At 38.9% G+C, this 12,167-nt stretch overlaps 1 protein-coding gene across 2 annotated transcripts in view; it reads left to right on the forward strand.

Moving 5' to 3' along the window:
- The window catches only part of ADAMTS20 (ADAM metallopeptidase with thrombospondin type 1 motif 20), a 243,701-nt gene that overhangs the window by 103,166 nt on the left and 128,368 nt on the right, over window positions 1-12,167 (forward strand). For both annotated transcript variants that reach the window (XM_083182669.1, XM_083182670.1), the window contains 3 exons: window positions 4,797-4,978; window positions 5,078-5,214; window positions 10,862-10,979. In XM_083182669.1, the coding sequence (XP_083038795.1) occupies window positions 4,797-4,978; window positions 5,078-5,214; window positions 10,862-10,979 (437 nt within the window). The remainder of the gene's footprint in view (window positions 1-4,796; window positions 4,979-5,077; window positions 5,215-10,861; window positions 10,980-12,167) is intronic.

Raw genomic sequence — 12,167 nt, forward strand, 5'->3', positions numbered from 1 at the left:
GTGCCCCAATTTCTCCCGAGTATGGCAATTGCTCACATGTGACCAAAAAATACCAGTTGGGTGCATGGCAGGACTCAGAAGGGAAGGAGTGATTTTTGGATTTTGCAGCACAGATTCTGGTTGAATGACCCCTGAAGCACCCATACAGTGGAACCCCCCCACAAGTGACCCCATTTTGCAAACTACACCCTTCAGGGAATTCATCAGGGGGTATAGTGTACATTTCAAACCCCCAGGGGTTTCACCAATTTTGATACAACTGAGCTGTGAAAATGAAAAATTTAATTTTTTCATTTTCACAGCCCAGTTGTATCAAAATTGGTGAAACCCCTGGGGGTTTGAAATGTACACTATACCCCTAAATGAATTCCCTGAAGGGTGTAGTTTGCAAAATGGGGTGACTTGTGGGGGAGGTTCCTAACTTTTAGCACTTATGGTGCCTAGAAACCTACATGGTGCCTAAAAAAAAATCTCATAAAAAGGAGGCTCCAAAATCAAGTAGGTGCTCCTTCTATTATGAAGCCTGTGGTTTGGTCAACGTGCACACTAGGGCCACATATAGGATATTTATGAAAACAAAAGAATTGGGGGAATCAATTTTTAGTCACATTTCTCTAGTAAAATCTACTGTATTCGTTAGAAAAATGTATTAAAATTGAAACTCTGCAAAAAAAAAGAAATTTTGAAATTTCACCTACACTTTGTTTTAATTCCTGTGAAACACCTAAAGGGTTAACAAACTTCCAAAATGCTGTTTTGAATACTGTGAGGGGTGCAGTTTTTGAAATGGCATCATTTATGGGGGTGTCTCACATAAAAGTCCCTCAAAGTCACATCAGAACTGAACTGGTCCCTAAAAAAATCAGTGTTTGAAATTTTCTTGAAAATTTGAGAATTTGCTATTCATATTTGAAGCCTCCTAGTGTCCAAAAAAATGAAAAGGAGGTTGAAATAATGATGGCAACATAAAGTAGACATATGGTCTTTGTTAGTTATTAACTATTTTGAGTGGTATGTTTATTTGTCTCTCAAGCAGAAAATGTGACATTTTGCAAATTGCAAAATTTTCCATTTTTTCACGACATTTTGGTATTTTTCACAAAAAAACACAGACTGTATCGACCCAAATTTACCACTAACTTGAAGTACAATGTGTCACGAGAAAACAATCTCAAAATCACTGGGATAAGTAAAAGCAAAAAAAAGTTATCCCCACTTAAGTGAAACATGTCAGATTTGAAAAAAATGGCTCTGTCAGGAAGGCAAAAACTGGCTGTGTCAGGAAGGGGTTAAATACAAATTGGTATTTTTAAATACAAATTGGTATTTTTAAATACAAATTGGTATTTTAAAATATGAATTAGTATCGGCTTCAGTGTGTAAAAAAAAAAAGAAAAATAATTTAAAAAACCCGGCATGGGCCCCCCCCCCCCACCCCCAGCAGTAACCAGCCCCAGGCTCACAGATCTGGTCCTGGTTTTAATAAATCAGGGAAGCAATCGAGTAGGGTTCCACTGATTTTTTTAAAACCAGCACAAGGCCCAAGGGCCGTCCTGGTTCCAAAAATACAGGGGGACAAAATGACTAGGGGTCCCCCGCATGTTAAGAACCAGCACCAGGCCCAACCAGACAGCAGGTTAATTCCACAGCCGGGGGGAGACTTTTTATACAAGTCCCCCCGGCCAATTTCTTTTGAATGATGATTCCTATTCGTATTCTATTGAAGGCGTATACATTCGTATTTGTTAATACGAATACGAATTTATGTATTTTCAGGATAGTAAATCCCGAAAATACGAATTCGTAAAAAATAGGTGTATTTATGTATACGAATACACCTATTTTGTACAATTTTCCCTTAGTAATTTCCCCCAATACCCCATAATGACAACATGAAAAAAGTTTTTGGGAGATTTTTGCAAATTTATATAAAAAACCTAAGAAATAGCATGCACATAATTATTGACAGCCTTTGCCATGAAGTTCAGAATTGAGCTCAGGTGCATCCTGTTTCCACCGATCATCCTTGAGATGTTCCTACAGCTTAATTGAAGTGGTAATTTTGCTTGATTGGACATGATTTGGAAAGGCACACACCTGTCTATATAAGGTCCGACACTTCACAGTGCATGTCACAGCACAAACCAAGCATGATGTCAAAGGAATTGTCTGTAGACCTCTGAGACAGGATTGTCTAGAGGCACAAATCTGGGAAAGGGTACAGAGAAATATCTGCTACTTTTAAGGTCCCAATGAGCAGACCTCATTTACAAATGGAAGAAGCTTGGAACCAGAGGAGGTGATGGTCACTCTGTAAGAGCTACAGCATTCCTCAGAGAACCTTCCAGAATTTTCTCAGAGATCCTTCCACAACCATCTCTGTAGCAATCCACCAGTCAGGCCTGTATGGTAAAATGGCCAGTTGGAAGCCATTCCTTAGTAAAAAGTACATGGCAGCCTGCCTGGAGTTTGCCAAATGCGGACAAGGAAATATTCCCGAGGCAATATACAGGCGCTTTGATATGAGCTGTTGCTTCAATGTAAGCAGCTGCTCAAAATATGGGGGTAGTCACTCCCCACCAGAAAGAAACAGAAAAAGAGACAAGCACAAGCGCTGCTCGACTCGCCTTGTGCTTGTCTCTTTTTCAGTTTGCCAAATGCACCTGAAGGACTCTTAGACCATAATAAACAAAATTATCTGGTCTGAGGAGACAAAGATTGAAGTCTTTGGCATGAATGCCAGGCATCCTGTTTGGAGGACCACTCCTTACCAGGCCAATACCATCCCTACAGTGAAGCATGGTGGTGGCAGCATCATGCTGTGGGGATGTTTTTCAGTGGCAGGAACTGGGAGACTAGTCAGGATAGAGGGAGAGATGAATGCAGCATGTTAGACAGATATCCTAGATGAAAACCTGCTCCAGATTGCTCTTGACCTCAGACTGGGGCGACTGTTCATCTTTCAGCAGGACAACAACCCTAAGCACACAGCCAAGATATAAAAGGAGTGGCTTCAGGCTGCTGCTCTAGAGGGGATTGTGGGATCCCTCAAAGAAAGCAAAAATGGTAAAGAAAAGGGGTTTTGAGCAGCACTGGGTTTCACTGAGAGAATCACAACCGTAAAATTGAACAATTTAATGTATACACATATACATACATGATAAGATAAATATGACCATGTTGAATGAAAAAAAGGAAAGAAAAAAGAAAAATAAATAAAAATGGTACTTATGTACTAACTGGGCTGCCGATTTTGAAATCGGGTCCATCGCATCGCATCGCATCCGACCATATCACATGCGATGCGATGTGATGCGATGGACCCGATTTTTCCATAGGATTCAATGTTAAAATGGACGGAGTCCATTTTAACATGGAATTCAATGGGAAAAGGGGTCCTTTTCATACCCCTACTATCCAAGTGGGCATGGAGTTGGATATAAACCTGTGGCGAGCGCAGCGAGCCACCGAGCCCGAAGCGTGGCGAGCGGACACAGAATACCGTCCCCTCGCGGGGCACGCTTCGCTCGCCACACTTCGGGCTCGGTGGCTCGCTACGCTCGCCACAGGTTTGTATCCAACTCCATGCCCACTTGGATAGTAGGGGTATGAAAAGGACCCCTTTTTCCCATTGAATTCCATGTTAAAATGGACTCAGTCCATTTTAACATTGAATCCTATGGAAAAATTGGGTCATCGCATCGCATCGCATGCGATATGGTCGTATGCGATGCGATATCGCATCGCATCGCATCTGATTGTATGCCTTAAGTTAAGGCATACAATCAAAAAATCGGCAGCCCAGATACTACATAAGTACCATAAAAATATATAAAATGCAAAAATTGTGTAAAAACAATGATGGGTAGAGGTTGCAACCAATTATTCCTGCATAATAGAGGGAAATGGAGAATTTCTCCACAATATATCTGGTCTCCAATAAGGCCTTGAGGATCTCCAATTGTTTAGTGGTGGAGATAGTTCATCACATGGATATAGAATATGGATGATTATTGCAATGAAAATGGGGGTATATATGGTATAAGAGTTCTGGAATATTACTCAGCTTGGTGAGTTGGTTACCCTGATGTATCAATGAGCAGTCCGTCTGGAATGGTCCACAGTAGGCAAATTTAACTTCACTTGGCAAAGGGTGGAGACGGTCGGGTCCTGTGATGTGGATGGAATGCTGGTTCGGAGCTCAGATGAAGTAATGGCTCAACTCGTTTCGGCACCAAACTGGTACCTTCCTCAGGAGCAGTGTATCCCTACCAACTACCAACTCATAGTAAGGGAAAGTTAGTTCTTATATGCACACTCTACATCTCCTGCAAAAAAGTCTCAGGCACGGAACAGGACTCTGCAAATATATATAAAAGAGCTTAAACATTGCTTTTATTATTTTTCATTTTTATTAATGGTATTGCAATTTTATTTTATTACAAAGCACTTTGTTTCTTTATCTATATTAAACTTAATCCTTTAACAGAGCTGCCACAGAACCACTTAAATTAGGCGCAGCATTAAAAGCAATTCTTTATACAAACATAAAGATATGTCAGTCTCCTAATGCTTGATACAGTGGTTGAAATTTAATAGATGAAAGATTCAAAAAGTGAGAGAATTGGTAAGAAATCTCCAGTTTTTGTTAAAGCGGCAATCATTTACACTTCAAAATCAAACTGGTTTTGCAGTGTAAATGATTGCCGCTTTAAAAAATGTGCCTTACTGTGTTTTTTTCTGTGTGTTACAGTAGGAAATAATAAATTCTGTTTATAATTTTAACTCTGTTACAGGGCTAAAAATGGAGGCAACTACTGTGTGGGGAGGAGGATGAAATTTAGATCTTGTAATACTGATTCTTGTCCCAAAGGAAAGAAAGATTTTAGAGATGTGCAGTGTTCTCACTTTGATGGTAAACATTTCAACATCAATGGTCTTACAACCAGTGTACGCTGGATCCCAAAATATAGTGGCAGTAAGTATTATCAATATCTTCTTTTTCTGACGCAAACCAAAACTGTAATTGGAAGAGAAGCTTTACAGTAACAGAAATCATATTGTATTATTTGTACAGTCTTAATGAAAGATCGCTGCAAGCTATTTTGTCGTGTTTCTGGGACATCATCCTATTACCAGCTGAAAGACAGAGTTACAGATGGTACTTCTTGCAGTCCTGATTCAGATGACCTGTGTGTTCAAGGATTATGCAGGGTATGAAATAATATTAATAACATAAAATGTTATTTATTTCGTTATACATATTAATATTATCCTCATTTTATCTCTATATAGACCTTTTATCTCTATCATTTAGCTCTCCAACCAAAATATTCTGGTTAAAGATATGATAAAAAAAAATAATTTTAAGTTGTACATTTTAGAAATGTAACCTATATTTCTGAAATATTAAGTGGAAGCCAACCACATCTACTCTGTTCCTATTGTGTGTGACTCCATTAAGCACAGCTATGGCTGTTTTATGTGTTGCTGACATTATTTCTCCAGGTCCTTTTTTCCTACTTTTCTGAGTTGATTAACCATGTTCTGCCATTCAAGCTGTTGTATGCCATCTCTACTTCCTTCCTAAAATATAATCCAATTCCAATCAACCAAAGAACAGTATCTGTATTAAAAAGCTATGTATTTAATGATTTTTCCATGTAGCTAATACCACTGGAACATTTGCCTCTGATTCATATTTTAGAATCTGAGATTACTGTAGGGGAATATATATATATATATATATATATATATATATATATATATATATATATGGAATAGAACAAACCAGTTACATGAATAAAAACAAATTACATAAATACATAATTATAGCGTGCAATAACATAATTATGTAGAGAATACAAATGGGAGAGAGCTATGCTTGCAAGATGTTACAAATTAGAAATTATATGGTAAATTTAGCTTGAACAATAAGGAAAGTAGGAAGGACAGAGACACCAAAATTAGGAAGAGAGGGTTAAATTGCCTATTAATTGTACGTTTGAAGTTTAGGAGGCTGGGTGGAAGTCTAATTGAACGTAGGAAGTTATTCCAGTGGTTGGGAGTGGCCCCAGAAAAAGGGAGGATGAGAAATGGTGATACAGTAAATCCAGCAACATGATAACCTATGGAGTCTGCTACCCCCATAAAACCTTTGGAACCGCACCACCTTAGAGCCCACATAAATACTTTAATGTTAGTTGACAGAGAGACGTTTCATGCTAAATGGGAAGAATAACTAGTGAAGTGACTTACACATGGGGACAGCAGGGCCAGATTAAATGGGGGGGCACATAGCGTCAGTACCCCTGGGCTACCCCCATAAAACCTATGGAACCGCACCACCTTAGAGCCCACATAAATACTTTAATGTTAGTTGACAGAGAGACGTTTCATGCTAAATGGGAAGAATAAATAGTGAAGTGACTTACACATGGGGACAGCAGGGCCAGATTAAATGGGGGGGCACAGGGCGTCAGTACTCCTGGGCTCTCTCTATCTAGGGGCCCCCTGTGGTTGGCATGTATTTTATTTAAAAATATATTTTTTAGCTAAAGGTTTTGTGCCTGGGAGTGAGGTAGTGCTGTAGCTTCACCTATGCCAATGGGACAATGATTAATGGTGCTGAGCATCAAGAGCCAAGGCACACTGACTGCACAAGTGCGCAATGCATTACTGGGAGTTGACTAAGTCCCATGAGACTTTGCATAAGAGGTCAGAGGCTGAGAGGCCCGTGCTGAGATCTGCTTGGCGGAGCTCATCATATGCTTCTCAGGCCCATGGAGGACAGCAGCAGCAGCTTTGCCATGGGAAGGTTTTTAATCAGAGGCAGTGCTGAGCCTGTCAGGTCTACTACAGAGTAAGGTACAGAGGGACAAACACCAGCTTATTATTTTATATACAGTATACTGTAAATATATATATATATATATATATATATATATATATATATATATATATATATATATATATATAGAGAGAGAGACAGAGAGACTGGCACTCCACTGGTTTTGAAGAAGTAATTGATGCCCGGGTGCCTTCCAGAATGTTGGAAGCGCTTACAATATACATTACACAATTACACAGCGGCGGCACTCAAAGACCTGCGAGTGCCGCCGCTGTCTACTGTATATATGCATATATATATATATATATATATAAGTCAAAAGATTATCAGGCACTCACAGCACACAGCAATGGTGATCAGAAATAGAGACCCACAAGGGTATATCATGCCAACGTTTCGGATCCTTGACCCTTTATCAAGACATAAAGATAAGCAGAACATGTACTTACATATATAGCCATATCAAGTGACAGACACCCAGTGCAAATTCAAAATTACTCCCAGTATGTGCGCCATCCACTGAGCTCTATGACGTCATCAGTGAGCCGCTGCGCCAACCAGTTCAGTCAGAGCGGGAGGTGTGTCGGGGAAGATATTGCTACCTAACACAAGTGACAGAATACAATAAACACATTTAAAAACAGCGGACTGTCTAACATGTCATTGTGCGTAATCATTGCTGGGTACAGAGCAGGATAAATCAGCAAAGTTAGCGATTTAGAGAGTTAGATAATTATGTGTAAATGGCACAATGAGCTTGTTAGGGAGATCAAAGCTGATCTGGGGAAACAATGAAAGTAATGCTCTAAGTTCACAGCGTGCGGGCTGGTACTGTCAGACTTGTGCGCAACAATATTACTCTCTTAAGTGGGAATAATGTTGCAGACATGTAGGGATAGCTACTTAGGAAACACACAGTATATATATATGTATGTATATATATATATATATATATATATATATATATTAATCCCCCCCCCCCTGCAGTTACCTTTTGACCAAGTTTATACTGCCTTTACACAGTTTACGGCCAGTAATGATAAGGGGGAGGGGGCCCCCCTGTCTAAAGTGCCCCGGGTCCCCCGAAGGCTTAATCCGGCCCTGGGGGACAGCATAGGTAACGAGAATATTAAGTTGTGAAACAGAGTAAAGGATAGATAGAAGAACAATACTGTGGAGTTTGGAAGGCCAGGGAGAAGTAGGCTACTGTAATATACTGTAGGTCAGAACTGATGAGGACATGGATAAGAGTTTTGGTAGCTTCCATGATGAAAAATGGGCTGATTCTTAAAATAGGATAAAAGTAGTAGATGTTAAGGGGAAAGGGGATGGACAGAGTGAAGATATAAGAATTCCTTAACATAACATCATAATTTGCCAATAGAGAAGACGGCATTGGTATTATAAGAAAAGGAGTGGGTGAATGAGAGAGGTAACTTTAGTTTGGTCAAGGATTACTTTTGGAAATCTAGGAAATATTGTGACTTCCAGAAGAGGTGGCTGATAGGAAATTACATGAGAGATGACTGAAGGAGAAAATATGGGAAATGTGGGTGTGTCAGCAAAGAGGTGGTATCAGGGCCAACAGAAGCGGTGACATGCGATACGGTTAGTGGATGGGGAGGCACTGATTAGTATCAGACAGATTTACACACACATATATGAACCTGGTAGTTCATGTGGGCATTATATGAAGGTGCAGCAGCATCACATATTTTTCTTATCAAATAATAAAATAAAAACAATGTGTTACGATAGTCATAAGAAAAAATAAGACTGGCTACAAAAGGTTGGACAGAGAGCACTAAAAGTGGGCCAGCCCTATGCTGCAATTGCCCTGCTCCAGTAGCCAATCACCAGCATGTTCCCCTGTAGTTTAGTCATTTTGATAATCAGATTGTACTTCATGTTGGCTGCTCCAGGTTGAGAGCTTGGGAAATTTCTGGATAGATTTGGATTGTGAGAGGAAACCAGAGTACCCGGAGGAAACCCACGCAAGCACGGGGAGAATATACAAACTCTGCACAATTAGGGCCATGGTGGGAATCAAACCCATGTCCTCAGTGCTGTGAGGTAGTAATGCTAACCATTACATATCCGTGATATTCAAATCACTCTTTTATAGCCAAAAAGCAAAATTCAGGCATATACTGGGGTATGACAGGTGAGTCTCTGTCCTGGCAGGAAAGAGAGGTGAATACATGTGTAGAGACCAAGATGTAGTTGTTGGACAAATGAGAAGTAAACAAGAAGAGTAAGTTAATTTTGTGGTCTGTAAAATCAGTAAATACAATACATCCAATATTTTATTCAGTAAATTCAAATATCACTACAAAGTAAGTGTTAACAAATCCAAGCAAGAAAATATCCAACAATTATGTAAAATACGATTCCTTGTACCAAAATATGAATTATAAAATTAATTCCATGTTATGTAGGCTCTCACATCATTGGCTAAATATAATAGCCTCCATGTTCAGTAAATGTAGGACTTTTTTGTAAGTCTGTCTGTTTTTTTTAAAGCAGCAACCAATTCTAATTTTTGTTTTAAATTGGCAGGTTCACACAGAAATTACACACTACAGAACTCGGAGGCTATTACATTTAGCCCCATATATAAATATGTAAACCACAAATGCAGAACCACATAATTGTCAGGTGGCTTCATTCCATAAAAGTATAATATGTTTGTTTTGAACTTGTTAAAATAGCAATGTAATATGTGTATTGTTTTTTACATTATATTATATTGTTGATATTCACCATATTTTTAACTATAAGCCCAGTTTTTACCGTATTTCCAAATGTACTAAGCCCAGGATGGCAGCTTTTGGTGCTGTTACTCTATAGAAGCCTACATCCTGGGACCGGTGCTGATTGGTTTTATTTTGAAGTGTGTTGTTTCTTTCATATGTGAACCAAAGAAACAAAACCAAAAAATTAATGATTGTTTCTCTTTGTCTTCAAAACGCCCCCGGTTGTTATCCTTGGAAGCCAATAGCACTTTTAAGATTGACTCTTTTAACGGCTCTATTATTCACCCATTTGCAGCCGCTAAAACATCCCCACTGTTCTATCGGTTTGACTGTTGAGCTCATGTGCATACCCTTTGAGTGATTATTTACAAATTATTCTTTACTAATTCCTTCTTCTCCCTTTCTTTTTCTCCCCCCCCCCCCCCCCCCCCCAAATTGCATCCTTTACAACTATTGCAGATTAGATAATACTATGTTGTTTGCTTTGTGCATGCTAGTATTGTTTTGGAAGATTTGTCATGGAAAATTCCTTTTTCTTCAATAAAAAACATTTGTCAGTTAAGATAAAATACTAACAACATAGGTCATTGCATGGTGAAAGCACAAAGGTTTCGCCTGCTTTTTTTTTTTGGAAGAAATTCTTTTTTGGGGGCACAATCTAATTAGATATAGGAGAGGAATTGCGAAAAATATCTTTTTTCGCTGCCGATGTTTCTTCACACCTAATTAGAAACAATTTTTATAATTATTTGTGCTGCCTAGCTTTAGAGCATTTGTGGCATTTCATCACAAAATGTGACAATTATTAAAGTTTGTAACATTTTTATGTGCGCCTATTATAGCCCTTTCAGACCGCAAATACCAGGTCCCATTTAGGATTAGTACATGGATCCGTCCCAGGAGCGACCCGATCTCTGACGTCACACGGGGGGGGGGGGGGAGAAGGCAGTGCTTGGAGCAGACAGCGCTGCCGCCTCCATAGTTTGAGCAGAGCCCAGGTTAACTGTTCACACTGCACTACAACCAGGGTCAGATCCATTTCATCCCTGGTCGTGACCAACTTAGAAATGCTCCACCCGGGTGGCACTTTCATACCACATTTCCACCCGGGTTGGTGACGTAAAGACCAGGCAATAACCCGGGTCAAGAGTGCGGTCTAAAAGGGGTATTGGCCAAAGTGCTTATTACTTGAGTGAAATTAAGTATATGTAGTATATATTGATATATTAATCAATTTTCTTCTCTCTTTCTGTAGCAAGCAGGCTGTGATCACGTTATAAATTCCAAAGCAAGAAAAGACAAATGTGGTATATGTGGCGGTGATAACTCCTCCTGTAAAACTGTTGCAGGGACCTTCAATAACGCTCAGTATGGTATGTGTTTCATCGGTGTCCTCACTAATTTATATAGTAAAAAAAAAAGCAATGTAAAAGTGGATAATTGTCAGTAAGGGATAACATTTTCACAATATGAATATGTACAAAAAATAGTGTTTTTCAGATGAAGCAGCTGTAGTTCTCATCCTATCAAATGTCATCCACTTTATCCAGGGTTTTTCACAGTTGTTTTCTTCAAGACTCTCTCTCTCATTGATATAATTTCAAATACATTACTTTTTGGGCTTTGGAGTGCATGGTGCTGCAATCACTGCAATGCTTTATTCATTTTATTAATGAAATAATCTAAGATATGGCTTATTGTAAATATAACCATTTTTTTTGTCCTTACAATTTTTTGGGGAGCTTTCGTTGCAAACTTGCAATGAAACTGTAGTATAAATCGCATATAGTGCTTTTATTCATTGAGGGGGGACACTGACACCAGTATGGGACCATAGGTGTCAAATAACAAATAGCTAATAAACACATGTATAGTACTTCGAATTTGAGTGATTCATTTAGGAAAGCCCATATTACAAAGCAAGTTGTATTATGGGCTCTTCAAAGGCTCACAGAATTGCTTTCACCTGTATTTGCTAAACTAGGACAACTACACTGATTCTACTTTTTTTTTCTTACTCCAGCTTACAAGGATCAATCACATTTAAACAAAGTGCTGGAGACATATAGCATGAGAGCTTGCGATTTTTGTAGCCTGCCAATGAGACAACAGTTTTTCACTGTCCTGAGACTGATTTTTACTTGACACTTGTAGGCTCCTTTTGGAAATCAGCATAGGCTGTTTAGCATTCCAGCTAGTGAAGCATTAGGCAGGATGGTATGTTACTGGCTTATTTATAGCTTTTAACAGTGCTGTCCCTAGAGTTTTTCCTATTCCCTTCATTGGCGTCATCCATTACAATGATGTCGGTTCATGTAATGTAACATACAAATATAACCATGTCAAAATGAATGTCAGTGATATGATTGTTTAAGGCCATGAGATTTTGAAACACTGCTAGAAATCTCTCATATTTATTAATTGATGAAAATCTTTACAAAACTCATTGAAGTATAAAAGAAAAAAAGGACAATGATCTCTTTTTTAATGAGTATATTAACTTAACTGCTATAAAACAATACATCATTTCATGTGGAAAGTGAATAGGCCTGTCAATTCAT

The sequence above is a fragment of the Crinia signifera genome, chromosome 4 (assembly GCF_055691185.1).
Source record: "Crinia signifera chromosome 4, ASM5569118v1, whole genome shotgun sequence".
NCBI classification, from domain to species: domain Eukaryota; kingdom Metazoa; phylum Chordata; class Amphibia; order Anura; family Myobatrachidae; genus Crinia; species Crinia signifera.